This window comes from Triticum dicoccoides, chromosome 5B (genome assembly GCF_002162155.2).
Source record: "Triticum dicoccoides isolate Atlit2015 ecotype Zavitan chromosome 5B, WEW_v2.0, whole genome shotgun sequence".
Lineage (NCBI taxonomy): Eukaryota > Viridiplantae > Streptophyta > Magnoliopsida > Poales > Poaceae > Triticum > Triticum dicoccoides.
This window is the reverse complement of record NC_041389.1, coordinates 60,306,037-60,332,637: the sequence shown is the minus strand read 5'-3', so window position 1 is coordinate 60,332,637 and position 26,601 is coordinate 60,306,037. Positions and strand designations below refer to the sequence as shown.

General features: G+C 46.4%; 2 protein-coding genes across 2 annotated transcripts; both read right to left on the bottom strand.

The window, feature by feature from the left end:
- Window positions 1-5,482: 5,482 nt before the first annotated feature.
- LOC119309071 lies at window positions 5,483-6,813 on the bottom strand. Its single transcript, XM_037585165.1, has 4 exons — window positions 6,793-6,813; window positions 6,546-6,632; window positions 5,895-6,120; window positions 5,483-5,675 (listed from the first exon to the last, which is right to left on the bottom strand). The coding sequence occupies exons 1-4, from the start codon at window positions 6,811-6,813 to the stop codon at window positions 5,665-5,667; spliced, it is 345 nt and encodes a 114-aa protein (XP_037441062.1). The 3' UTR covers window positions 5,483-5,664.
- A 532-nt stretch (window positions 6,814-7,345) lies between these two features.
- LOC119307365 (WPP domain-associated protein-like) lies at window positions 7,346-11,338 on the bottom strand. Its single transcript, XM_037583441.1, has 5 exons — window positions 10,838-11,338; window positions 8,801-10,179; window positions 8,445-8,571; window positions 7,978-8,079; window positions 7,346-7,855 (listed from the first exon to the last, which is right to left on the bottom strand). The coding sequence occupies exons 1-5, from the start codon at window positions 10,865-10,867 to the stop codon at window positions 7,775-7,777; spliced, it is 1,719 nt and encodes a 572-aa protein (XP_037439338.1). The 5' UTR covers window positions 10,868-11,338; the 3' UTR covers window positions 7,346-7,774.
- Window positions 11,339-26,601: the final 15,263 nt, after the last annotated feature.

Sequence of the window (26,601 nt, the reverse complement as noted above, 5' to 3'; positions counted from 1 at the left end):
CCCAGAGGATACGGTGAGCGACATGTACGATTGATTGTATGTCGCCTCAGCTGCTTACCCTGCACGGAAAAGTTCGGGCGTGGCCCTGAAGGTTGTGAGAGCATTTTGGGAGGGGGAGCCCCTCGTGTAAAGGTTGTAATTGGTACACTTGTAGATATAACACCGTATGTGTGCCCACGTTGGGTTGCCGACTTCGCGACGGGTCAACCGACCTGATTTACCTTTCACCCTGGCCGGCTCCGAGCGAACCTGCGGGGGCCGCAGTGTCTTGATTGTCTTCTGGGCGAACCCATTGATCTCGCGATGAGGGCCTCCTGAGAGGGTGCGGCGAGAGCGGACCGGCTGGTTGGCGTGCTTGGCCCGGCCCGGCTCGCGAGGGGCTCGCGAGGGGGAGGCAGCTGACGCTAACCTTGGACGCAAAGCCGAAATCAGAATGCGAGAGATTGCTCGAACGAGACAAAACGCCCCTTCCCCAAACACACGCAAGTCTCAAGCTCAAATCCAACTTAAATTCAAATCAAAGAAACTTAACAACAGAGAAAAAGGCAAAAGGCAAAGGTCGCGTCCGACACCTAGTCTAGTCTTTGACATCTTCTCACCAGCGTGGAGCTAAGTGCTGCCACTGGGCATGGGCGGGAGCCCTCGAGGCCCGAGGGCGGCTCTCCGGAGACTCTGGGGCATGTACAACCCCAACTCATTATTACGTGAGAGTGTCACGGGCGGCAAGCTTCACAGGCACTGCGCCTTCTTCACAGGTACCGGCCTTGCTCCATATCGCCAGACGAGGGCCCCGCCTTGCGCCACACTCTACCGCCATCGACGGCGACCGGAAACCAAGGACAACGCCAATGGGGTAGAGCGGTCGCTAGCGGTTCCCCCAACGACCACGGGTCGTCTGCCGGGGGCAGGCCCTGAGGCACCTCCCCGGCAGAGGGCCTACCTCCTCGGAACGCCTTGCTTCGAGCGCCGCGGGGGCGAGCTCGGATCTCGGCCCCTCTCCTCCAGCCCCCGGTGCCCTCCTCCTGAGGGGTAGGAGGCTACAGCATTGGGGCAGCCATCTGCTGCGGCGACCTGTACCTCCTACGACCCATGGTTAGCATAAGCTTGCTCCTGAGGAATTAGCGGTACCCGATAGTTGCTGCCGCCAGCGCGGTTGTCGAGGCTCTCTTGGGGTTCCTGAAAGAGCTCAACTTCTGGCGTCTCTTCCCCCCAGCCTGGCCCGAGGAACGAGCCATGGTCTTCTTCCAGTGCGCACTCTTGATCCACCATGTGGGGCACATAGGCTTCTGGGGCCACCGCCCCGAGGGCCTCGCTGTAGTGCCCCATGCGCCACGCGGTCCGGCTTGAAGCACCGTCTTGGGGGTGGTAGCGTGATGGCTCGCCTAGGCCGTAGGCTGCGGCGTGCGCTCCCTCGCCGGCCGGAGGCAGAGCCGTCACGGCCTGTCACCCGGCGCTGACGGCCAAGTTGGCATTGGGGAGGCCTTGGAATCCGCCCGGAGATGCGCGTGCATGTATGTGGCCACTATATGGCCTGCCTGGATCTGGGGTGGCAGCTAGACACAGAAGGGAGGTGCTCCCAAGGCGGCGACATCCAGGAGCTCGGCCACACGCTCCAACAGCACGTCGTGGCCGCCCTCCTGCAGCTTGCACCGTAGCAGCTCTCAGGCCACCGTGAGCGCGGCCCTTGAGTTCGCCTGCTCCCGTCGGGTGTGCGGTGCTGTGGCCGCGGCGTGGCTCGAGGCCCTTGCCGCCGATCGTACCTGCCGTGATGTGAGGGCAGGCGGCGCTTGGCCACGTCGCCCGCGCCCCGCAGCGCCATACGAAGCGCGAGCTGCCTGGGGCACGAGGTTGAGGTCGCTTTGGACAAGCGGCACAGCGTGGGCGGGCCATGCTGCCCAACGGTCGGCGTTGGTCGTCGGGTCGCTGGACATGGAGATGATGGAGCGATGGAGCGCGAGGTGGTGGAACAAGAGATTCCGGCACACCCCTACCTGGCGCGCCAAATGTCGGATTTCGGGTTCCGGCAGACCCTTGAGGTTCGAACTCTGGGGTGCGCGCGAAGATCTCTCCTCTACCAACTCACGTCCCAAAGCCTCGCAAGGAGTCTAGGCTAGAAAGATGAACACACAAGGGACACGAGGTTTATACTGGTTCAGGCCACCATTATGGTGTAATACCCTACTCCAGTGTGTGGTGTGGTGGATTGCCTCAGGGGCTAATGATGAACAATGCAAGGGAAGAACAGTCTCGCGAGGGGTGTTCTTGTGGTGGTGTGGATGAACTGGATCCAAGCCCTCCTATCCCTTGGTGGCTAGCCCTATATATAGAGGCCCTGGTCCTCTTCTCAAAATATCAAGTGGGAAGGGCGCCAACAACGGCCGTTTTGAAGGGGAACATCTAGTACACTTATCATGACTAAAGTTGGTCTTCGACTGCCAAAGACTCTGATGACGCTGGCTTGGGCTCCACGGTGACCTCCATCCTGCCGCTCTGCTGGTCTTGGTCTTGTTGCACCGAAATGCTAACCTTTGCCTGATGCCTTGGCCTATGCATGCTCCCTTTGCACCAAAGAGGAAACAAGGACACTGCGCAGGCCGGCGCCCGCCTGGTGCCCGCCTGCCTCGATCGTCATGGCTTGCGTCACGGGCACCTCGCGAGGTACCCTTCCCTTGATCTCTCCGCCTCCTCGCAAGCTTGCCTGACGAGGCCGCTCCCGAGGAAACTTCCCGTCGTCCGCCCCGCGAGGCTTGGCCCCTCGCAAGGGTCTTGAGCTTAAGTTGATGAAGGTGGGCCGTACTGGGCCACGACTTGAGCCACGCCGCAGGCCGAAGGCAGGCAAGTCCGGGGACCCCCGTTCCCAAAACGCCGACACCCGCAGCAGCCGACCTTGACGCCACCTTAAGGCCCTTTTTTAGGTGGACTTCCATCGTTGCCATCAGGCAAAACACCAAACACCTTTTTTGCGAGTGGGGGGGGCACAAAACTGAAAACGAGAGACTGAGGATGGAATCTGCAGAACAAATCTCTCTTTAAACAGCAAATCTTCCATAGCCTTGTTAATACCTTCTTTATGCTCCGAATTACTCCCTGTAGTTGGGGGTCTTTCCATCTCCTTAGGAAGAAACGCCCCCCACGATTTGTATTTCTCTTCATGCCCCTTAAAGGGGAGTTAGTTCTTGGCTTTGTTGATTGCCCACGTCCCAGATCAGGCGGCTCACTTCTCTCATCAACAGAGAGATTGAATACAGGAAGAATGGCTCTTACGTTTTCCAATTGAGCTCTCAAAGACACGATCTGGATCTTTAACCTTTCGACTGTAATGGCGGTGTCTCTGATGCGGCTTTTGATTCTGGTTAAGGAAGTGGGAACTGGTTGGGTAGGATTGTATAGGGAGGATTCGGGATTGGATTTCATAGGAAACCTGTTTTCAGGGATTGCCCAACGGCGATTTTCAGGGGAGACAGGGGAATCGCCTCTGGTAGGTTTTAGGAGGGGAAAAGTCGCCATCTCTGGTAGGTTTCTGTTAGGCATTTGGAGAGCAGTGTGTGAGGAATACGACTGATCAGGTCCTGTTAGTTTCAGATTCTAGGACTAGATTCAGCTTTGCGAGTGAAGCTGAATTTGAAATCTAAAACAAACAGCTATTTGGAATCAGTTTTGTTAGTGAAGCTGAATCTGGATTTGGACCATTTTTAATGCAATTTCCCGAACCATCTAGTGTACTTTGGTGGCGAAGCTGATTCTGAAATCAGCTTTGTCACTGAAGCGAATCCACAGGTGATTAAAATCCAAGCGAAGCTGAAACAAACAGGGTCTGAAGCTCGGGCCTCGTATGTTCGTGGACTCGTTAACGGGAAACCTTTGTTTTTGCCATTCTAATTTCTAACCATTTTGCTTATGCCACTCTAGAATTTGACATTACACTTTTACCACTCTTAACTTTTGACAATACATCACGATAGCCATTCCATGACAAAAACAAAATTTCCAGAGTACCAATTGTGATACATTATCAAAAGCTAAGAGTGACAAAAGTGGAACAAAAAAATATTGATTTTGCCATGGAATGACATTTGTGATGAATTTTCAAAAGCTATGAGTGACAAAAGTGAAATATCAAATTCTAGAGTGGCAAAAACAAAGTGGACAAAAACTAAACCGGCAAAAACAAAGTTTTCCTTAATGTGGCCATGCTCGTCAAGCAGGCGTGGCGTCTATTGCAAAACCCTAATTCTTTGAGCGCTCGGCTGCTCAAAAGTGTGTACTACCCCAACACTTCAATCTTAGAAGCAACTTTCGGAGACATTCAAGTCAGATTTAGAGAGCTATAATAGAAGATAGGGATACTATCAACCAAGGCCTGATAGGCGCATAGGCAATGGCAAGTCAACTAATATTTGAAATGATCCATGGCTACCACGGGATGAAATGCTGAGGCCATATCATTATTTTTGACGGGATGCTGAGGCCATATGTTTGTCCAAGGGCTAATCCACCACTCCTAGTGTCAGAACTAATTGATCAAACTTCGGCAAAGTGGGACCGGCAGCGCGTTGAAGAAGTTCTTCTAGGAATGGATGCCAAAACAGTCATGGCAATACCCCGTGTACTCGTAGTATCCAAGATTTCTAGAGCCGGAATTATGAAGAAAAAAATTCACTCGCTCGCTCACTCCCGAACAGCAGCGGGCAGCGTTGTCTCAAAAAAAAAAAAAGCAGCGGGCAGCGGGTCGCTCAACAACAAAAATTGTTCGCTCTATCAACTCGCCTCGCTGGCATTTTTTGGCTGTGTTGCACTTCTAGTTCAGAAAAAGACCAGGCTCCGCTTTTTTGCGATTTTGAATATGTTTGTGAAATAAAAAAAGCTTATGGCTTATTAAAAAAATGTTTGTGGGTTTAAAAAAGTTTATGAAATTGGAAAAAAATACCAAAATAAAAATAATTAATTATTAAAAATAATCATGGATTTGTAAAAAAGTTCAATGATTTGAAAAAAGTTTATTGATTTTGAAAAAAAGTTCATCGATTTTGAAAATAAACTCATCAATTTTTTTTAAAGTTCATCAGGTTTGAGAAAATGTTCATCAATTATGAAAAAAAGTTTATTGATTTTTAAAAAACACGAGTTTCAAAAAATTCGTGTATTAAGAAAAAAAGAGAAACAAAATAGAAAAAGAAAAACCATACAAAACAGTTCAACAAAAAGAGAAAAGGAGCAAGAAAAAGGAAAAAAGGAAAGAAGAAAAAAGACGGGGAAAGGAGTAACTAGACGCATCAGGTGATGTGGGTGGGGTGGTTAGTGCAGCGAACATTCATTCAGGCCACACTTTACAGTTTGCACTCTAACCGGCGCCTGAAGCGCCGTAAAAGCGGCCACAAAACAAAGGACGGGAGGAGGGGGAACATAACAAAAACATTAACGATGTCATCTTAGATGAACACTATAGGGACCCATAAATTAATAAGTAGTGTAGTGCCAAAAAAACGTCTTACATTATGGGACGGAGTGAGTAACATTTAAGAGTTCAAAAAGGATACATTAACAACATTTACTAGTCCAGATGGTACTAAATATTAGCAATACAGTGCATGAAACGGACATGTTCAATCTATATGCTGGCCACACGCTTACACCACAATATTCAGTAGAGTGCCACTCGGGAAGTCAGAAGAAACCTGCAAGCGGTAGGATTTTCAGAATTCACATGGCTAAAAAAAGATCTTTCATCTCGCATGCTATTAGTAGAATTCAATGTACTCCAGGCTATTCTGTAGATAAACTGCACCAGACAGCATGCTACCGTCTTTTTTGCTTTCCATAAACAATGTTAACAATTGAGATGATTTTTTTTTTTGGATTCTCAAAAAAAAATTGAGATGATTTTTTTCACTAACCCGAAAAGAAAGGAGCATTCCGGCATGGCTGGTGTTGCTGGGCTTCTGCCTCGACGTCCATCGGTGTGTCCTGTTCTTCATTGTTCTTGAGTGGTGGCTCTGAAGATTTGCCCCCAGATACAATGTTCACCTTCTCATGGACCATGGTTGGTGCACTACTAGCAGTAGGAGTTAGAGCACATGCCGGTGGTTCGTCATCTTCCATCATGTCGAGAATCATGCCATCCTAATGAATTGAGTCGAGTTAATGCAAGCTTATCATATGAAGTGGACCGAGTTAACACAATAAGCTTATATCATGAAACGAATCGAGTTAATCTTGGTATGTTTGCCATGTGGATCGCCGGATGCTTTCACTGTGATCCTGTGGTTTATTAATCAACCATTGGGTGTACTCATCCAATAAGGCCAAGAAGTTCTTAGGATCATCTTAGATCTGATATGGTACTACCCCTGCTAAGTACCTGCTAACTATCCAGGTCAATTACTGCCAGTTCCTAACTTGGCATAATAAACGAACTATGTTTCTTTACTACTCCCTCCGTAAAGAACTAGTCATCTAAACGCTCTTATATTTCTTTACAGAGGGAGTGCCAATCTAGGTAGAACTCATGAAACAAAATTGTATGCTATGCGGAGGATACTACTTACCATACCATATGGAGGCAGCAGCTCTAGTTTGATCCTCTTAGGATCAAGGAAGATGGAGAATCCATGGCTGGCCACCACCTCCACATCCTTTTCATATTCATCGGCGCCGCAAGGTCAGTCATCTTCCTCAAGACGACGAACTCAAGACACTAGTAGTACTTGGGGTACTTATGGCCTAATTAATTGTCCTGATTCACAGGATTTTACCCTGTAATGGCGTCCGGGAACGAAGAGTTGACCGACGAACCATGGTGACCTGGATCCTCATGTCGCCTCACAAATCCAGATATAGTTTAAACCATGTGGTGTGCAATCCGTCTATTGACTAATCCTAGCTAAGGTTTTGCGCGTTGGCGATTAAGTTTCGTAATCTTGTCGCGATAAAATAAAGACCTCTCTGACTGATAATCGGCGCAAGTCTTGTGTGTACTTTGTAGGCACCTCACCCTTTTGACTTCCAAAGCGAATATGGGGTCCTGGCCTCATGGAGCCATAGGTTTTCCTTTTTCTTTTCTTGATGCAACAATGGTACCAATACAAGTCTGTCGAATTACACTAATATTTTAATTTTAATATTTTGTTGTTGGCTGGATTATTTATAAGTTTATTTGCAGTGGACTTGTATTCATGCCATGAATCCATCATGAGTTTACATATCATCCCCGTTGAGATGATGAGACAAATTTGGCCAAATGCTTCCATTAACAGGTTGGCACTAATACAATTCATACTTCTTTCCGGTTAGCAAAAATGGACTGCAGAAAACTGCACTAGTAGCCCTGAAAAAAAAACTGCACTAGTTACAGCTTATACAAATAAGTACATAAACACAGTCAATACGATACAAGCTAGGACTGACTTATACACAGTCACTGACAGTAAAGCTGGGACTATAACAAGCTGCCTTGCTGCAAGCAGAGAAACAATCACCCAATTTTCTCAGAAAACAGAGAAATGGTACACCCATAATCCAACCTGAAAGCTGCAACTAACACAAGCGAACCCTACAGATTTGTATCGACAACTACAAACTGCACACTGATATGATACAAGTGAAACCTAAGAAAAGAGATAATTACCCTGGTCACACTAGCAATCGAATAATGCCGTCTACTACTCTGACTGCAACTATATCTATAAGTTAACATCTTCGTTTTCCTCCCTGTAAGTCACTGCAAAAACTTGCCCGAAGCTATTCTCAGGATCTGTCCAAGTCAACATCTGTGATGTTAATGTTTTAACAGAGTGTTGTATTGCTCAATACTTTCTCCTTGCAACACCTTATGAGCTACATTCAGAATCTCGGTCACCTGCGGGAATTGTGGAAAACGATTGTGAATTGTAGAACCTTCACCCTAAAACCTACATGTCCATATTATAAACAAAAAGTGCAGGACTAGTTCCATGGATATTTATGCAGTAATGCTCTTACCCCAGGGTAGTGCTTCAGGACAGGAGAGTAATGGTCAAGTGCTATATAGATTTTACTAAGAACACGTAAGAGGGTCTCGACCTCGTCGCCAAGTACATCAACCTGAATCACATTACAAAAAGAAATATGAATCATATCACTACATACAGAAAATGAATAGTTAGTCAACAAATGGAGAAGTCCCATTTAGATTTAAAATTTCACTCCATCTTGTCTAGATTCCAGATTCCTCATTTTTATTTGAGTTTAGGTGGACTGCAAAACAAGCATCATGTGTTTCTCTAAGAGAAATGTATATGTAATTAACCATTAGGCATTCTTCCCTATTTTTACTTTAGAATCTTGAGATATCATTCTTCCTTTACATAAGTCCCAACTTTGAAAATTACTTGGAATTTTGCTTAGCACATCACCTTAGAACTCTAACCAATCCAAAGGCAAAATGAAGCGACGCAAAGAAGGCTAACCTCAGCTTCTGCTTTTTCGAGATTCGAGCATTTAATCTCGAGTATTTGTTTATACCAGAATTCCTTCTTCTTTAGTACAGCAACTTGCTGCACCAGTGGGTTGAACTGGCGAATTATTCTAGTCAACCTGCACCAAATAATAAAAAACGGCCAGTGCATTAGGAAATATGAAATAGACAGAGATGCTAGTCTTCAGTAACATGCATATGTTTTTTTCTTTTTGGAACGGCAACATGCATATGTTTAGAATAGGTCTGCATACTCTGGTGAAGTGAGCTTGCTGAGCAGGTGCGATTTTAATTAAATAAACAGCAACAGCAAAACATTGGGGAATGAGTGTTAACAAATTTGCGCACCTTATATCATTTTGTTTCATACTTTGAGCTAATCTGCTTTCGAAATCACTGTATGCTTTAGACAATATCTCCATGCTAACAAGGGTGAATTGCTCTAGGGGCCCTGCATCATCCCCTATATGACCGTCAGTGAGTGGCGCTGCTGTTCTCTTCATTTCTCGAATAGTCGCGTCAAGCGAGGCATTTTGCTCTTTTGCTTCCTCCAAAGCAAGGGACATGGAAGTCAAGCTTTCAGTCAGCCCAACTATCTCTTGCTTGCACACATGGATTTGCTGCAAGGCCTCATCCAGACAGCTCTTCATCGAGCTCGACTCTCCTTTGAACTCCAAGATCAGCAGCTCTTGCTCACACACCTTCTCCCTGAACATCGTAAGCTCGTCGTTAACCAAGTCGAATTCCTCATGGTGCTGAACCAGTTTTGATCCTACGATAGATATAAGCTGGTCATTTTCATACTTGAGCTTATGTTTATCCCCAGACATGGTAAGTAACCGCTCTTCTTTCTCCATAAGCAACTCTCTGAGGAAGCACTCCTCCTGGTTGTGATCATCAATCTGATTTTCATAACTGCCAAACACTTCTCTTAATATAGACAGTTCCAATAGCTCTTTCAAGTGGCTCTCAATCTTCAGATCTTCAAGCTCATCGCTGAGTTTTGACTCGGACAGCGAGTGGTGCCCGACATTGCTCTGCGCATCGACTACTTGTGCAGAGAGCTGCTTAGCTTCCTTTGTTTTGTCAGAGAGCAAACCTCGGAGGTGTTCATTTTCGTCGAGCAGAGAACCGATCCTGTCCTTCAATCTGCATAGCTCATCATCCTCATTGTGATCAAAACCAGAGCCCTCTTTCCTCGAGATAATTACATCCATTTTGGAGATAGTCTGAAGCAGCTTTGATTTGATGAGCTCAAGCTCTCTCTCTTTCCTAAAAGGCAACACAGCTCCATCCTTTGCAAAATGCCTTTTCAGCCTGAACAGCTCTTCAGTCGTCTGATGCAATTCGTACTCGTGCTCCCTTCGCAGCTTGAGCCATTCAGACTTCAAAAACGCCGTGATATCTTCGCCGCTCAGGTGCTTCAGGAGCGAAAAGTCCGGGATGTCATTGTCATCTTTCATCTTCAGGGAGTTCGTCTCCTCGGCTTTCTCGAGACTGCTGTGGGGAGGGAGCACACTGGACTCTGAAGCTGCCACAGCGGCCAGGATGCCGGTCAGCTCGTCTCGTAGAGCGGTGATCTCGGAAAGGTTTTCCTTGCAGTTCTTGCTCAGTGTGCTGATACGGTTGTGATTCTCACATAGCTTCGTCTCGAACTCGCGGCGCAGACCGGTAATGTAGCCCTGGAGCATGATATCGGAGAGCTCTTGTCGCAGCTCATACTCCAACTACAGATAAATGACAAAGCCATGGAATTTGTTAGTCTACGAAAGGTCGGATCATTATTACAAAATATAATAATCAAATATTAGTGTTTTTATTCGAATTAATAAGGAAACCAAAGACATAGTGTTAGTGGGTCAGTGGCAACTGCCTGCCAAGCAAGGCAAATATATAAATCACAGATATAGTGGTAGTGGCAACTGCCTGCCAAGCAAAGCAAAATGCAGCCAATCAGCCTTGCATATTCCACAGAAACCCGGGCAGGCAGTTGAGAAGCAGAGGCGACTGTGTTAGGATGAGGAATATTTGGAGCCAAACTGTTAGGATGACAGGTTTTGAAGTCAGATTGATCATAGGCTCATGGCTTGGTTTTCTGTACTTGGTTATTATCTGCATCTTTTGTTGTTTAAGCTACACGCTACTAGGACAAGATTGCAACAAGATTATCTACGGAGCCTATCGAGCAGTTAATGAAGCCCCAGGCTATTTGCCCGTTAATTAATTAATCAAATCTAATAAGAAGCGAGGAAGTGGAGAAAACTGAAGCCAGTAGTTGACCGGCGAAGAATGGCGGCTGCTGCTGTTTCTCGGAAGGGGGAGAAAAATTGAAGGGAATAATAAACAAAAGAAGAAGAAAAGAGAAGGAAGGGGCGAAGAACTCACGGGTTGTTCAGCCGCCGGCGCCGGCGCCATGTCCGCGGAGTCAGACGCAGCCGTCCGCCTCCGCGCCGCCGAGGACGAGAAGCTGTGCCGCCTCGCGCCTTGGCCCGCGTCTCAAATTTCGCCGGGGCTTCGGGGGCGGGAAACCGAAACGAAAAGAGTGCGGCGGAGCCAGAGGAAGGCGCTATGAGAGAGAGAGAGAGAGAGAGAGAGAGAGAGGGAGGGAGAGGGGGGCGCAGCAGTGCGCGGCGCGCTTTTGCAGCAAAGGCGGCTGCTTTCGCTCTGGCTGTCCCGTCCCGCTCGGCGCTCCTCGTTGGTGGGGGGAGGGGCGCGGTTGCTTGCCAGTTGGAAAGGAGGAAGGAGAGGAAGAAGAAAAAAATCAGCGGGAGGAGCGTCCGGGACGGGGAGGGAGGGAGGATGCGGCGGTGGTTGCTGGCTCCGCTCCGCTGGTCGTGTTGGTTGCCAGTGGCCACACGCGCGCTCAGGCCGGGTCAGCCGGTCAGGGAGGGAGGGGGAGCGGGGAGGGGGCGAGCGGCGACGTTGACAGCGAGGGCGGGGTTTCCGTGACAGCGCGGGGTGGTTTGTCGGGGATGCCTCACGGCCAAAACGAGGAGGGCGTTGGCGGTCGCTGTCTCTCGCTCACGGGTCGCCCGCTCCGTTGCATTGAGATTCGCGACACCTCACGTACCCTTTGATGCAGACTAGTTTTACACTGTGCTACTCCTCCTGCTGCGCCAGTAGACTGGCAGCATCAGCACGTGTTGGGGTTCTCTTTTACGCTTCGGGATGCACGTGTAAAACCGGTATAGACTAGTAGTACTCCACAAAATAAACAGGTAGAGAAAAAAATGTAGAGAAAAAAATGTTCATTCCCTAAAAAAAAAGAGAAAAAATGTTCCACACATGAACCGATTTTTTTTTCGGGTATGCATGAACCGACGCTGTCTCTTTTTTTTAACATAACCGAGGCTGTCTCTTAGTTTCAAGTGATTTGATATTGCGGATGTCGAATGTAGAAACTTGGTCAAACTTTAGATTCAAGACAAAAGTTGACATACGAAGTAAATGGAACGGGAATTCTGGAAGGCATTGCAAAGTAAAACTAGAAGACGGTTATCAAGGATTAAAAACAGAATGTACAGAGATAAAGAGAATGGATCAAAGTTGGATTATATAGTGAGATAAAATTTTGGAAAATAAGCAACATCCGGTTGATGTGTATTCACTTAAACCTCAGAGAAAGAAGCGTCTGTCCTTTCATGTCATGCATTCGAAAAGATAAAGTCACGTGGAATTCTAATGTGCACGACATTGATTGTTGGAAGTATTAGCATTTTTCCAATTAGACTAATTCACGAGTAAATAGTAAGTATGGAAAATACGGATGCACCTCATACCGATTCCTAAGCATACTAGCACGTACAGAATATAGAAGCAAACCATCTATGAGCAGCACATATACGGCTAGCACAAGCACGAGTAAATGAGGGATGAACAGATCATATACCCTCCGGTTGGCCAGGCCAACGCGGCGGCGGCAGCAGCCGCCTCGGCTTCGTCCGTGGCTTTCTTCTTAGCGGCGGCGTCGTCGGCCATGGTGTTTATGCAGGGGAAGTAGTGGAAGCAGAGGCTGACGGAGCTGGGGACAGATCGGGAGCAGTCGCGCCGAGACGCTCCCCAAAAATCTTATTGCCGTTCTCCGTGCAGGATCTCGAACGGTAGGGTTCCGGAGGCACCCGCTCTCCCGACCAACCGTGCACGCGGTCGTCGGGATGGGGTCACCGGAGGCAGCACAGAGCAAGGAACAGTAGATGACGGCTAGGTTACACGAGAGGGAGTGAGTGAACCGAACTAGGTCACTCCACTGGGCAGAGCCTTCTTATATAGGCCGTCGGGTAGGAAGTCATAAGCCTGAGCGGAAGCCCACGACCGAGTCGATGCACTCCCGGGAAGGGAGTCGACACACTCCCGGCAAGGGAGTCGTCGTTCCCGGAGAAGGGTCGCACACCCGCGGACGGAGTCGACGAATCCCAGGAACGCAAGTCAGCCCACAGTCCAACGTCTCGGACAGCGGCTCATTCCCGCAACCCGCAAGGCGGGCGGGGGAGGAGGGCGTGTTATGACGAGGCGTGGCGTGGCGTGGCATGGCGAGGCGGGCGGGGGAGAAGGAGAAGCGCTCGTGTACCACTCCTCTTCCCAAGCTCCCAATGGCAAGTGGTAGAGCATCCCTTATAAAGGGGTCTCAACTCTCCTCAACTAGCAAGGTGGGACTAAATTTCTCACCACCTGCCATTCCATACATGGGCCTCAAGATTAAACAGGAATCATTGCTCATATGGGCCTAAAGCCTATCTATGATTCAACAATCCCCCACCAAGTCTCGAGGCACATAAGTTTGTCAACTGTTCCAAACAATGTTTGATATATGAGAAATTTTAGTGGAGACTGTTAAGTCGAACTTCCACCTAGAGCAACAGGATTAGACTTCTTGACAACTGAACAATGGACTATGCCTTGAATTGCCAGTCTGGCGTGCAGAAGTTTCGCCTATTGTCAGCTGATATGTGGCTGCCGAAGGCTAAACCCCACCGGTGGAGCTTATTAGTCATACTCCGTACCTTCTCATGAACTTCCTAGAGATTACCCAATCTCATAGACCGTGACCAACAGTCGGGCTCACATAGGCATGTTCCTCCAAAGAATGCTCTGTAGGTTAGCATCTTTCTTACACAAGCTTTGGAACACATTAAGACAAATGTCAGCCTGCCTTACAAAATTGAGAGTATTACTGCATCTCCAACGGAGTGGGTTTATTAAGGATACTCTCCTCAGTTGACCGTTGGATTGTTTTCTCATGTCCTAATTCACGGGATGTCCGATCACATAGGTTGGGTTACCCCCATGGAAACTTACATGGGTCTCATACCCATCTCCCTCGATGCATTTTCTATCACAATCCGTGATAGCCCTCTCGTAAAAGGGTCTGCCAAATTCTTAGCCATCTGGATATAATCCAACGCTATTACTCCAGAGTTTCTTGATTTTCTGACAGATTTCAATCTTCTTCTTATGTGCTTTGTGGATTTCATGTTGTCCTTTGAACTCTTAGCCTTGGCAATCACCGTTTGATTGTCACAGTTCATAAGGACAGCCGGCACTGGTTTGTCAACCACTGGCAAATCCATCAAAAGCTCTCGAAGCCATTCTGCTTCGATGCATGATGTGTCTAATGTTGTGAGTTCTGCTTCCATAGTCGATCTGGTTAAGATCGTCTGCTTGCAAGACTTCTAGGAAAAAGCACCACCACCAAGTGTGAAGACATGTCCACTTGTGGCTTTCATCTCATCAGCATCAGAAATCCAATTCGAATCACTATACCCTTCAAGTACCATCGGGTATCCAGAATAGTAAATTCCATAGTTCGCAGTACCTTGCAAGTAACGCATCACTCGCTCAACAGCATGCCGATTCACATCTCCCGGATTGGAAACAAACCAGCTCAGTTTGCACACAACAAATGAGATGTCAGGACGGGTAGCACATGCTAGGTACATCAGTGAACCAACCACTTGAGAATATCTCAATTGATCTACAACCGTGCCTTCTAACTTTCGAATCCGCACGCTAGGATCATATGGTGTTGCAGAAGGTTTGCAGTCCGAATATCCAAAACGGCTCAAAATCTTCTCAACATAGTGGGATTGCAAAAGTGTAATTCCACCCTCAGAATTTCTTAGTAGCTTGATGTTCAAGATAACATCAGCCACTCCCAGGTCTTTCATCTCAAAGTTATGAGATAGAAAAGCCTTGACCTCCTCAATGACCTTGAGGTGGGTCCCAAATATCAGTATGTCATCGACATACAGACAGAGTATAACTCCTTTGCCCCCACCATAGCGATAGTATACACATTTGTCAGCTTCGTTAACAACAAAGCCAACAGATGTCAGAGTAGTGTTGAACTTCTCATGCCATTGCTTAGTCGCTTGTTTCAGGCCATACAAGGATCTCACTAGCTTGCACACCTTTCTTTCCTGACCATCTACTACAAAGCCATCTAGCTGTTGCATGTAAATTTCCTCGTCGAGCTCTCTGTTAAGGAAAGCCATCTTAGCGTCCATCTGGTGAACGAGAAGACCATGCGAGGCAGCCAAAGCGAGTAACACTCGAATGGTTGTCAGTCTAGCCACGGGTGAGTAAGTGTCGAAGAAATCCTCTTCTTCTTTCTGGGTATAACCCCTGGCCACAAGCCTAGCCTTGTACTTCTCAACAGTACCATCGGGCCTAAGCTTCTTCTTGAACACCCACTTACATCCTAATGGTTGACAACCATAAGGACGGTCAGTGATCTTCCATGTCCCATTAGCCAAGATGGATTCCATCTCGCTACGGACCGCATCCTTCCAGTAGTCAGCATTCGGAGATGCATAAGCTTCTGAAATGGAACTGGGAGTGTCATCATCCACAAGGTACACGAGGAAATCATCGCCAAAAGACTTTGCAGTCCTCTGTCTCTTGCTCCTAACAGGAGCTTCCTCATCATCCTCCATGGAACTCTCATCACTTTTATGTTCATAATATTCCATCGGAATGGAAGGTTCAGGAGTCTCATCAGATTCCAGTCTAGAAGTGCTTTGCATATCTCTCATGGGGAAAATATCCTCAAAGAATGTAGCGTCCCTAGACTCCATGATCGTACGGACCTTCACGTTGTGTACATTAGATTTCACTACTAGAAATCTATAGCCAACGCTATGCTTGGCACAGCCAAGAAAAACGCAATCCACAGTCTTTGGTCCCAACTTGTGCTTTTTGGTTATCGGCACGTTGACTTTCACCAAACAGCCCCAAGTCCGTAAGTAAGAGAGTGTAGTTCTTTTCTTTTCCCTTTGCTCATAGGGAGTAGTTTCATTATCCTTTGTGGGAACTTTATTCAGGACATGACATGATGTCAATACAGCCTCCCCCCACCATGCCTTGGATAAACCCGATGTATCTAACATGGCGTTAACCAAATCAGTTAGAATACGATTTTTCCGTTCGGCAACCCCGTTTCACTGGGGTGAGTAGGGAGGCGTCCTCTCATGAATAATACCATGTTCCGCACAGAATAAATCAAACTCATTAGAAAAGTACTCTCCACCACGATCAGACCGGACTCGTTTTATTTTCTTCTCAAGTTGGTTCTCAACTTCAGCCTTATAGACTTTAAAGTAGTGTAGAGCCTCATCTTTGGTATTTAACAAATACACATAGCATAATCTAGTGGAATCATCAATCAGAGTCATGAAGTATTTCTTTCCACCTTTAGTCAACACACCATTCATCTCACAGAGATCTGAATGTATGATCTCTAATGGCGCCAGGTGTCTCTCCTTCGCAAGCTTATGAGGCTTACGAGGTTGCTTAGCTTGCACACACGCATGGCACTTAGAGCCTTTGGCTAAAGTGAAACTCGGGATTAAATCCATCTTGGCTAGCCGTGTCATACAACTGAAATTTATGTGACAAAGACGTGAATGCCAAACCTCAGATTCGTTCACATTAGAATGAATTTGGTCCACGACTTTATTATAGAACTCCTCCAGGGAAAGGCGGAACAAACCACCACAATCATATCCTTTTCCAACTGAAAGTGCTAGTTATCGACTAGAGGGGGGGTGAATAGGCGATTTTTATCAAAGTCTTCAAAACGTGGAAGTTTCGAAGACAAGCAATAGAAATGACCTAATTGATATGCAGCGGAAGATAAATTACAAAAAGCAAGCCATAGTCAAGTATGCAATAATGTGAACGTACAAAGACTAATAGTAGCTAGGTAGTAAGGATCAGGATGGAAGATAGTATGAAGCCAATCAACGATAGTAGTCAAGCAATGAAGTCAAACAGATAAGACAAATAGGCAATGACTTCACGAAGACAAACTCAAAGTAAAGGGAGGGAAAGGATAGAACCAGTCACTTGTTGAAGACACAGGATTTGTTGGACCAGTTCCAGTTGCTGTGACAACTGTACCTCTGGTTAGGGAGGCCGAGATTCAACTCAGAAGACCGTGTCTTCACCTTATTCCCCTTGAGCTAAGGACACACAGTCCTCGCCCAACCAATCTGGTAAGTCTTCAAGGTAGACTTCCGAACCTTCACAGGCTTCATTCACCGGCGATCCAAAATGGCTCTTGGATGCTCAGAACGCGACGCCTAACCGTCTGGAGGATACACAGTCCTCAAGTGTAATAAGTCTTCAGGTCACACAGACAGAAAGACTTTAGTGATGCCTAACACTCTTTGGCTCTAGGTGTTTGGGCTTTGTCGTCGCAAGGATTTCTCTCTCAAAGGCTTTGAGGTGGGTTGCTCTCAAACGACAAAAGCCGTAAACTAACTCTGAGCAGCCACCAATTTATGGTGTAGGGGGTGGGCTATTTATAGCCACAAGGCAACCCGACCTGATATGCCCGAAATGACCTTGGGTCACTAAGGAACTGACACGTGTTCCAACGGTCAGATTTCAAACACACATGACAACTTTACTTGGGCTACAAGCAAAGCTGACTCATCCAGCTCTGGATAAGATTTGCTCACATTGTCTTCGCTCGAAGACATAGGATTTGGGTTGAGCATCACTTCAGTCACTCTGACTTTGTTCACTTGGACCCCACTTAACAGTACGGTGGTTCCTATGACTCAACAAAGAAGAAAAGGAAACAGCGAAACAACATAGTCTTCGCGCTCCATAGTCTTCACTCAATGTCTTCTCATGTCATAGTCTTCAATGTGAATATCTTCACATACCACCATTGTCGTCAATGTCTTCATACATTTTTAGGGGTCATCTCCGGTAGGTAAACCGAATCAATGAGGGACACTACCTGCGTTATCCTGCAATTCTCACAAACGCATTAGTCCCTCAACCAACTTTGTCGTCAATACTCCAAAACCAACTAGGGGTGGCACTAGATGCACTTACAATCTCCCCCTTTTTGGTGATTGATGACAAACTGGTTGAAGTTTTCAACGGAAATGAAGGATGTGAAATTGTAAAGGATAGGGTATTATCTTCATAAGTGGCAAGGGCTCCCCCTGAAGATGTGCATATAAGTAATTTGCTTTTGGAATGCAAATGCACATGGCAGGCTGTACTTGTGGAGATCCTCTTCAACTTATGAAGATAATTCATCATGCATGAAATGATATAACTAAGAGGATGACATGCATAATGAAAAATGGACTTCTGCAGAATGATCTAAGTGCGGAAGTTATCATCGCACATGGAAAAGCAAATAAGTTGCAGACGACCATCGAGTTTAAGTGTTACAACTCAAAGAACGAAATGTATCAAAAGCAAGAGTTGTAAACACATAGGCAAAATATAAAGCAACCGCCCATATGAACCCGCTTGAATACTATCAAACTCATATGCTTCTCCCCCTTTTGTCAGTAATGACCAAAAAGGTTTGAAGACATAGAGCATCTACTCGTCCTCATGAGGAGTAGGTGAAGCAGCAGGGTTGTCGTTGTTGTTTGGCGGTGCAGACGAACTTGGTGCAGTGTCAAGGCATGCAGAAGTAGGGGGTGGTGAAGTAGCATCGTCTTCATCATCGATCACATTGGCATTCACAGTTGCCGCGGAGGAAGAATAGTCAGAGTCTTCAAGGGATGGAGTTCGTCGTAGGATAGCATTCCATGGAGGAGTGGAGTCAAACTTGAATCGTTCAGTGAAGCCATCGTCTTGAAGATCTTCTTCAGCACTGAGCAGGGTCAAACTCTTCCATGATCGTCGACAGGTTTCGTGAGTGACAAATGCATTCTTGGTGGCAAGATTGCGAATGCGATTTACATCCACCAAGAGGTTTTGCATCTGACGCTTGAGCCAAAAGTGATGCTTATCTTGTTTCTGATGCAGTGCCACAAGAAGTTCTCGGTCATTGAGGACACGAGAGCGCTTCTTAGATCTTTGGGCAATTGTGCTCTCAGTAGCTTCAGTTGGTGCACGATGAGGTAGACGAGTGTTTCCAGCCATTGGATAGACACGAGTTACTGCTTGGACTCCTTCCAGAGGCTGAGTGAAGCTTTGGTGTTCAGCATTTTGAAGACAAAGAGGCTTCTTGGCAGGTTCAGGTATATGGCTTCAACTGACATATCAACCTCCGGTAGAAAGATCACATGATTGCGAGCAGAGGGTTGATAGTTGATAGCAGAGTGTAGCTTGATGAGGCGCATGACCCATGGAGCATAGAATTTCAGGCCAAAAAGGTCAGATCCAGATGCAGCCAGTTGCCTGAGGAAGAAATCTTGTGCATTGAAGCTGATGCCATTGAGGATGTAAAAGACCAATGTCTTCATGGCTCCTTCAAGTTTTGCAGCTGATGAATGTCCTTTGATAGGCCATAGAGTCTGCCTGATGATGTGATATATGGTGCACGACAGATACTCAAGGTCATCAACAAAGAACTCCTTTGGGTATTCAGCGTCATGTGGCAAAGGCTTCATCGTGCTCAACATCTGGCTCATGTTGGGTTCTGGCTTATGGAAGATGCTCTCCAGTGCATTGCGGTGGTTTTGACAACCAGGTTCGTACAATGCTCTGGGAGTGGATAACCCTGTAAGCTCAATGATGTCAAGAGCTTTGGCTTCATGATGAACATTTCCTGTCATCCACTCGAGAACCCATGTTTTTGTATCCCTGTTGTAGCCGCGAATGTGGAGGGTAGCATAGAATTGAAGCAAAAGTTCTTCATTCCAATGTTATTTGTCTGTCACAAAGCTGAGCAGACCAGCATCACGAAAGCAGTCAAGTGCTTCTTCTAAGCACGGCAGTCCAACAATGGCTTCAGTGTCAAGGCGCATATGAGGGAAAATGCGCCCTTGATCATACAGAACGCAAGAGTAATAGCTTCGTTGCTGATGACTCCAGAAACGATCAGATGATATTCTTGGCCTTGAGTAGGGGTTCTTTGAGCTGTCAAAGAAGGTGTTGTGGCTTTTGAAGCCATTTGCATTGAAGGACCCTACAGATGTGGCAGTACCTGGAAACCTTGGCAGTCTTGGCTTTGGTTTCTGGACCTGAGGCCTATGCTCAATGTGATAATCAAACTGAGGACCAGAGACATTAGGCGGAGGGACCAGAACGGGCCATCTTACTGTGATTAGCTCGCCATGGTTGTATGCTTGCTCAATTGTATAGGGCCTTGGTGGCGGAACAGGAGCAGTGGCAACAACAGTGGCAGAAGCTTCAGGAGCAGTTGTAGCATTGACTTCTGGCATGTTGCTTGGTGCAGGCTCCACATTAGCTTCAGCCATGACTACGTCAGTGGCTTCATTTGTGTTAGTGGTGGCAGCCTCAACATTTTCAACCTCCACTTGATGAGCTGGAGGGTCTGGCACAGGCACGTTCACTTCAGGAACAGCTTCTTCAGTAATGGGGGGAGTAGGGACACGTTCTTCTTGATGTTCGTCATCGGCTGATGCAACTGGATTGTCTTCAGCAGCTTGGGCTTCAGACACGGAGACATTCACAGTTGGAGTGGCTTCTGAAAACACTTGACGTGCAACAGATTGGTGGTGCACTTCTCCTTCTGGAACGCTCGGAAGAGGGACTTGAGGCCTTGGTCCTTTGCGAAGCCTTTGTAATACAGGCGATGCCTTTGGAGATGGAGTTGGCTGGGCCTCATCCTCTTCAACTTGCACAGATGGTGTGACTTGTTGTTGTTGGGGAGTGTTGGGGGAGTCTTGTTGTTGCGGGCGATCAGCCCATGATGCATCCTGAGCAATTGGCGTCAGAGGACGACCAATGTTGATGATTTCGTTGTTCGTGAGAACAGGCGATGATACCAAGTTGTGCTTGATCTGAGGAAGAACTTCATCATCTTCAACATTGTCATGGTGACCAATGTCTTCAGCAGCGATGGGATCAACTGCTGGAATGTCTTCAGCTTCATGAGCCTCTGTGGAAGCAGGCTCATGAACAATCATTCGTAGTTCTTGATTTGCAGATGCAGGGCGAACCATTGAGATAGGTTCAACAACAAGTGGCTCTGTGGGAGCAGCCCGATTCTTCTTGGTTTGCGCTTCTTCTTGGAGGGAGCAACATCAGAGGCTTCTGAGGGTTTCCTTTTTCTGGCTTCAGCCTCTGCAGCCCTCGTCTTCTTCTGTTATGAAGCGGTTGACATGGACTTTGGCTTCGAGCCAGTCATGCTGCTTGGGAAGACTATGCGAGGTTCATCCTGCCTTGAAGGTGCAGGTTGGACAGTTGATAGCTTCTTCTTCTTTGCAGCCATTCTGGGGTCGATGCCAGGACGACCAAGAGCCTTGCGCTTCTCAGCCTCATTGTAGGCTAGCACACACTTGTCAGCCAGATTCTTCATGCACTCTCAAGTGCCTCGAGCTTCTTCACGCTTCTTGTGAAAGGCTTCTTTGAGCTCGTGCAGCATGATCTTGAAGTTTTTGACATCTTGCATGCTGAACGTGGCCACATGCTTCTTGAACTGAGCCTTTTCATAGTCAATCTTGTGCTTCAGTTCGACGATGCACTGAGCAATAGCTAGCTCAGAAGCAATAGCGCCATTGAAGGAGACGCTGAGGCCAATGGGAAGTTGCAAATCATCAAAGCTGAGATTTGGTGTGTCAAGCCACTCATCAATGAAGTTATGGATGATTGCCATGTCAAAGAGAGGCAAATTATTGAAGATCTCTGCTTCTTCCTTGCTCTTGATCAGTTGCTCAAGAGCATCATCTGCAAGATCGTCATCGCTTGACAGATCAATGTGCTCTTCACGCAGAATGGCAGCAGGAGTCAATGTTTGATCAGTAGTCTTGACGATTTTCTTTTTCTTCTTCGTCTTCTTGGAGATGCGTGAAAGATCTTCAGACTGCACACTGTCTTCAGGAGGTGAAGTGGCCAGTGGTTTCACACATGAAGCTTTTGGAGGTGCAGCTGATTGTGAAGCCTTAGTTTTCTTTGGCTTCTGCGGCTTTGGAGGTGGAACTGGGGCTTCATCGGTGTCATCACCATTGTCAGAATGATCTACTTTGGCACCTTGTACCAAGATGTATGTGATGAGGCCATCAAGGTTCGTAAAGGGGCCGATTTCATTTTGTTCCGCATCACGTGAGCCGTCAACACCGGGAGCAGAGGGACCAGGGTTGAAGTCTAATCCCAATGACTTCTTGTTTTCCTTTGCCGATGCCTTTGCATGCTAGAAGTTGCGCTTGAAGAGATTATCCTCACGACACCAGAGCAGTGATGATGGATCGGCATTTTCAGGCTGTGGTCCACATACCATACAAGGATAGAATTCTTGTGCAATAGCTTCAGCTCTGTTCTTGGGGGGAAGGCCTCGATAGAGAATATCATCCCAGGGACTTTTAATAGCATTCTTCTCAGCATACTCCTGGGTCACGAACTTGTACTTGAACCATTCTTCAGCCCAATATCGTCGAATCCATTGGATTCGTGTCTTGCACTGATTGTAATCCTCATCAGGATCTGTCTTGTAAAGGTCTGCGAGGTCATCAGGCAAATCTTTTGATGTTCCCCCTCGATGCTGTCTGCCACCCTTCCTTACAGATTTTTCTGCAGCCATGAACTTCAAACTGAAAGGCTTTAATATGTTCAAAGGCTTCAGAGGCTTTCGCTTGCTGGACAAACAGGAACTGGCTTCGGGAGAGTTAATGTGTTGATGTAAGAATTCTGCAAACAAATGCAGACTATGAGAACCTAGGGATTCTCCCACGGACATGTACCTGTGACAGCATTAGAGATGCGAGGGAAGGGGAAGAGGTCATATGCATTCTCAGAAGATTTTGAATATAAATCAGTTTGAAGAAATTGACCTCATGTTGCGAAGACATTCACTTATATGTTGAGAGTTGGTTCCAGATTTGTACGAATCCGTGAATAAGTACAAGTGAGGAATCTAACTATATATGAAGCTTAAGTGAATATACTAGGCAGTATGAGATGCAGACAGAATAGATCGAACATTGTGTACACAGAAACCAATTTTGGTAAATAGGATGAATCATTGAGGATCAAAAAGATGATAAAATAGAGTTATATTTACCACACGAAGAACTGCTAGATGGGATGAATAGGAGACCGAGCAGTTCAATCCACCGTGCCCTAACTTGGCGACGGAGGACACCTACGGCGGCGGCGGAGAGGACGATGTCCGTGGCCGGCGTGAGGACGGCATCGGAGAAGTCGCGGCAGCTAAGCGCTTTGTCGCCGGCGTCGTCGCGAGCTAGCGATGGCGCTAGGGTTTTGACGAGGTGGAGAGGTGGAAGAAGGATTTGTTGACCGCAGGGGACACGTATTTATAAGAAGGTATGCGGCATAGCGCAATTACGCAGGTGCCCCTGCCTGTTCACATCTGAGGGACACGTGGCAAGCATGCAACATACTCATAGTTGTCCCACGTTCCCACGCCCACCAAGTTTGTCGGATGGTTGTTCCGGCTTCTCCGGATTTCAACCAATAAGGATGAATCATTTAAACAGACTTAATGTTTGTCTCTATGTCTTCTACTGACAAGGATGCAGAGAGGACATTTGACAGTTTCAATAGAATGCATACGATTTGGACAGATAGAGTTTGAGATAGTAAGCATAGAGAGATTAGGGTCCGATCACATTCACTTAGTTCAAAAGATTCAACAAGGAAGACATAGCTATAAGTGAATGCTGTAGAGGACAGAATACTAGTATGTATATATATGAGAAAGCAATCAAATCGACATAGTGAAGTAAGTCATGAAGATAAGTTGAAATTTGAAGACAAATCAAATGCGAAGATATTGCAAAAAAAAATAACGCCATGAGTGAAACACTTCAAACCAAGAAATTTGGTGGTCGCATTACCCACCGTATAGGAAGTATTAGTCCCAGACATGGTGCACAATTATCGTGGTGCTCCGAAGTCAAATTCCACGTTAATGTATTCACACTCAGAATGTAAGTCTTCATTGATTGAAGATATACTTTACTTCGTGTGTTGCACATCTAAGTCATCAACATGCATAAGTGTTAGGATGTGTGCCTGATCACAGGACATTTGAGGATTCCAAGATATTTAGCTCACACCATAACTTGCAAAACCTTTTCTCATCCAAGGGCGTTGTGAAGATATCTGCCAGTTGCTCTTCAGTGTTGACGTGAATGATGTCAATATCTTTCTTCATGACATGATCTCTGAGAAAGTGATGACGAATTTCAATGTGCTTTGTCTTCGAGTGCTGAACTAGATTGTTGGCAATCTTGATGGCGCTTTCGTTGTCGCAGAAGAGAGGTACTTGTTTCAGATTGATGCCATAGTCCTTGAGAGTTTGCTTCATCCACAGAAGCCGAGCGCAGCAAGATCCAGCAGCAATGTATTCAGATTCAGCAGTTGAGAGTGATACACAATTTTGCTTCTTTGAAGACCAACAGACAAGTGATCGTCCCAGAAAGTGACATGTGCCTGATGTAGACTTGCGATCCACTTTGTCACTAGCATAATCAACATCCGAGAATCCAACCAGATCAAATTTTGAGCCCTTTGGATACCATAATCCGAGTGTTGGGGTGTAAGCCAAATATCTAAGAATTCGCTTCACAGCTAAGTGATGCGATTCCTTTGGTGCCGCTTGGAATCGAGCACACATGCAAACACTAAGCATAATATCTGGCCTAGATGCACATAAGTAAAGTAAAGAACCAATCATGGAGCGGTATACCTTTTGATCGAACTCTTTACCATTGTCGTCGGGACCAAGATGGTGTTTGGCTGGCATTGGCGTCGTGTAACCATTGCAATCTTGCATTCCAAACTTCTTCAGACAGTCTTTGAGATATTTTTCTTGAGATATGAAGATGCCATTCCTTTGCTGACGAATTTGAAGACCAAGGAAGAACTTCAGCTCACCCATCATGGACATCTGATATTGCTCTTGCATCATGTATCCAAACTCGTCACTATACTTCTGGTTGGTGCAGCCGAAGATAATGTCATCCACACATATTTGCCACACAAACAGTTCACCATCACATGTCTTCGTGAAGAGTGTGGGATCGAGGGATCCAGGTTTGAAGCCTTTGCTCTTCAGGAAGTCTTTGATCGTATCATACCAAGCACGAGGAGCTTGTTTGAGGCCATACAGTGCTTTGTTTAGTTTGTACACCATATCAGGATGTTTTGGATCTTCAAAGCCAGGTGGTTGAGCAACGTACACTTCTTCTTCAATCTTGCCATTGAGGAATGCACTCTTCACATCCATTTGATATAGTAGGATGTTGTGGTGGTTAGCATAGGCTAGAAGTATGCGAATAGCTTCAAGCCTAGCCACAGGAGCAAATGTTTCATCGAAGTCAATTCCTTCAACTTGAGTGTATCCTTGAGCCACAAGACGTGCTTTGTTTCTGACGACTTGACCATGCCCATCTTGCTTGTTTCAATATATCCATTTTGTGCCAATAATGTTATGCTTGCGAGGGTCAGGGCGCTTGACAAGTTCCCAAACATTATTCAGCTTGAACTGTTGAAGTTCTTCTTGCATGGCTTGAACCCATTCAGGTTCCATAAAGGCTTCAACAACTTTCTTGGGTTCTGATATTGACACAAATGAAAAATGCCCACAGAAATTTGCTAACTGTGTTGCTCTTGAGCGAGTAAGTGGACCAGGAGCATTGATGCTATCAATTATCTTCTCAATTTGTACTTCATTAGCAACAGAAGGATGAACTGGACGAAGACCTTGCTCTTGCTAATCATTGTCATCATTGGGAGGATTGTCTTCGGTTTGAGCATTGTCTTCAGGTTGGTTTGGTGCAGAAATGATAAGTTCCTCTTCAAGCTGTGCTTCAGAAGGCATGATTTCACCAGTTCCCATCAGCTTGATAGATTCGCTGTGAGGAGCTTCATCTAGTGTGCTTGGCAGGAGCTCTCGTTGTGAACCATTGGTTTCATCAAATCGCACGTCCATAGTTTCAACGATTTTATAGTGATAGAGGTTGAAGACTCTGTAAGAGTGTGAGTCCTTTCCGTAACCGAGCATGAAGCCTTCGTGAGCTTTAGGTGCAAATTTTGACTTGTGATGGGGATCCTTGATCCAGCACCTAGCACCAAATACTCTGAAGTAACTGACATTTGGCTTCTTGCCAGTAAGGAGCTCATAGGATGTTTTGTTCAGAAGCTTATGGATGTAGACATAGTTGATGATATGACATGCTGTATCAATATCTTTAGGCCAAAACTTTCTTGGTGTCTTGTACTCATCGAGCATTGTTCGAGCCATCTCAATGAGAGTTATGTTTTTGCGCTCAACAATGCCATTTTGTTGAGGTGTGTATGGAGCAGAAAACTCATGAGTGATTCCCATTGTATCCATATAAAGATCAAGCCAGTGTTCTTGAATTCAGTGCCGTTATCACTTCTGATATGCTTGATCTTGACGCCATAATTGTTCATGGCTCGATTGGCGAAGCGTCTGAAGACATCTTGTACTTCAGTCTTGTAGAGAATTATGTGCACCCATGTATATCTTGAGTAGTCATCAACAATGATGAGCCATAGAGACAAGCTGTTGTTGTGAGGGTAGAGTAGTGAGTAGGGCCAAATAAGTCCATGTGTAACAGCTCGAAGGGTTGAGATGTCGTCATGATTGTCTTCGAGGGGTGCTTTGCCCTAGTCATCTTTCCAGCTTCGCAGGCACCGCACAAATGATCTTTCTTGAACTTGACACCCTCGATGCCTATGACATGCTTCTTCTTGACGAGAGTGTGTAAGTTCCTCATGCC

Bases quoted from the DNA above. Each gene is read 5' to 3' on its own strand.
- LOC119309071 (XM_037585165.1), bottom strand. From the start codon at position 6,813: ATGAGGATCCAGGTCACCATG. The intron at 6,633-6,792 runs GTTCGTCGGTCA...GAATATGAAAAG, and splicing joins TGAGGATCCAGGTCACCATG to GATGTGGAGGTGGTGGCCAG. The intron at 6,121-6,545 runs GTAAGTAGTATC...TCAATTCATTAG, and splicing joins TGCTGCCTCCATATGGTATG to GATGGCATGATTCTCGACAT.
- LOC119307365 (XM_037583441.1), bottom strand. From the start codon at position 10,867: ATGGCGCCGGCGCCGGCGGCTGAACAACCC. The intron at 10,180-10,837 runs GTGAGTTCTTCG...ATTTATCTGTAG, and splicing joins CGCCGGCGGCTGAACAACCC to TTGGAGTATGAGCTGCGACA. The intron at 8,572-8,800 runs GTGCGCAAATTT...TATTTGGTGCAG, and splicing joins ATGAAACAAAATGATATAAG to GTTGACTAGAATAATTCGCC.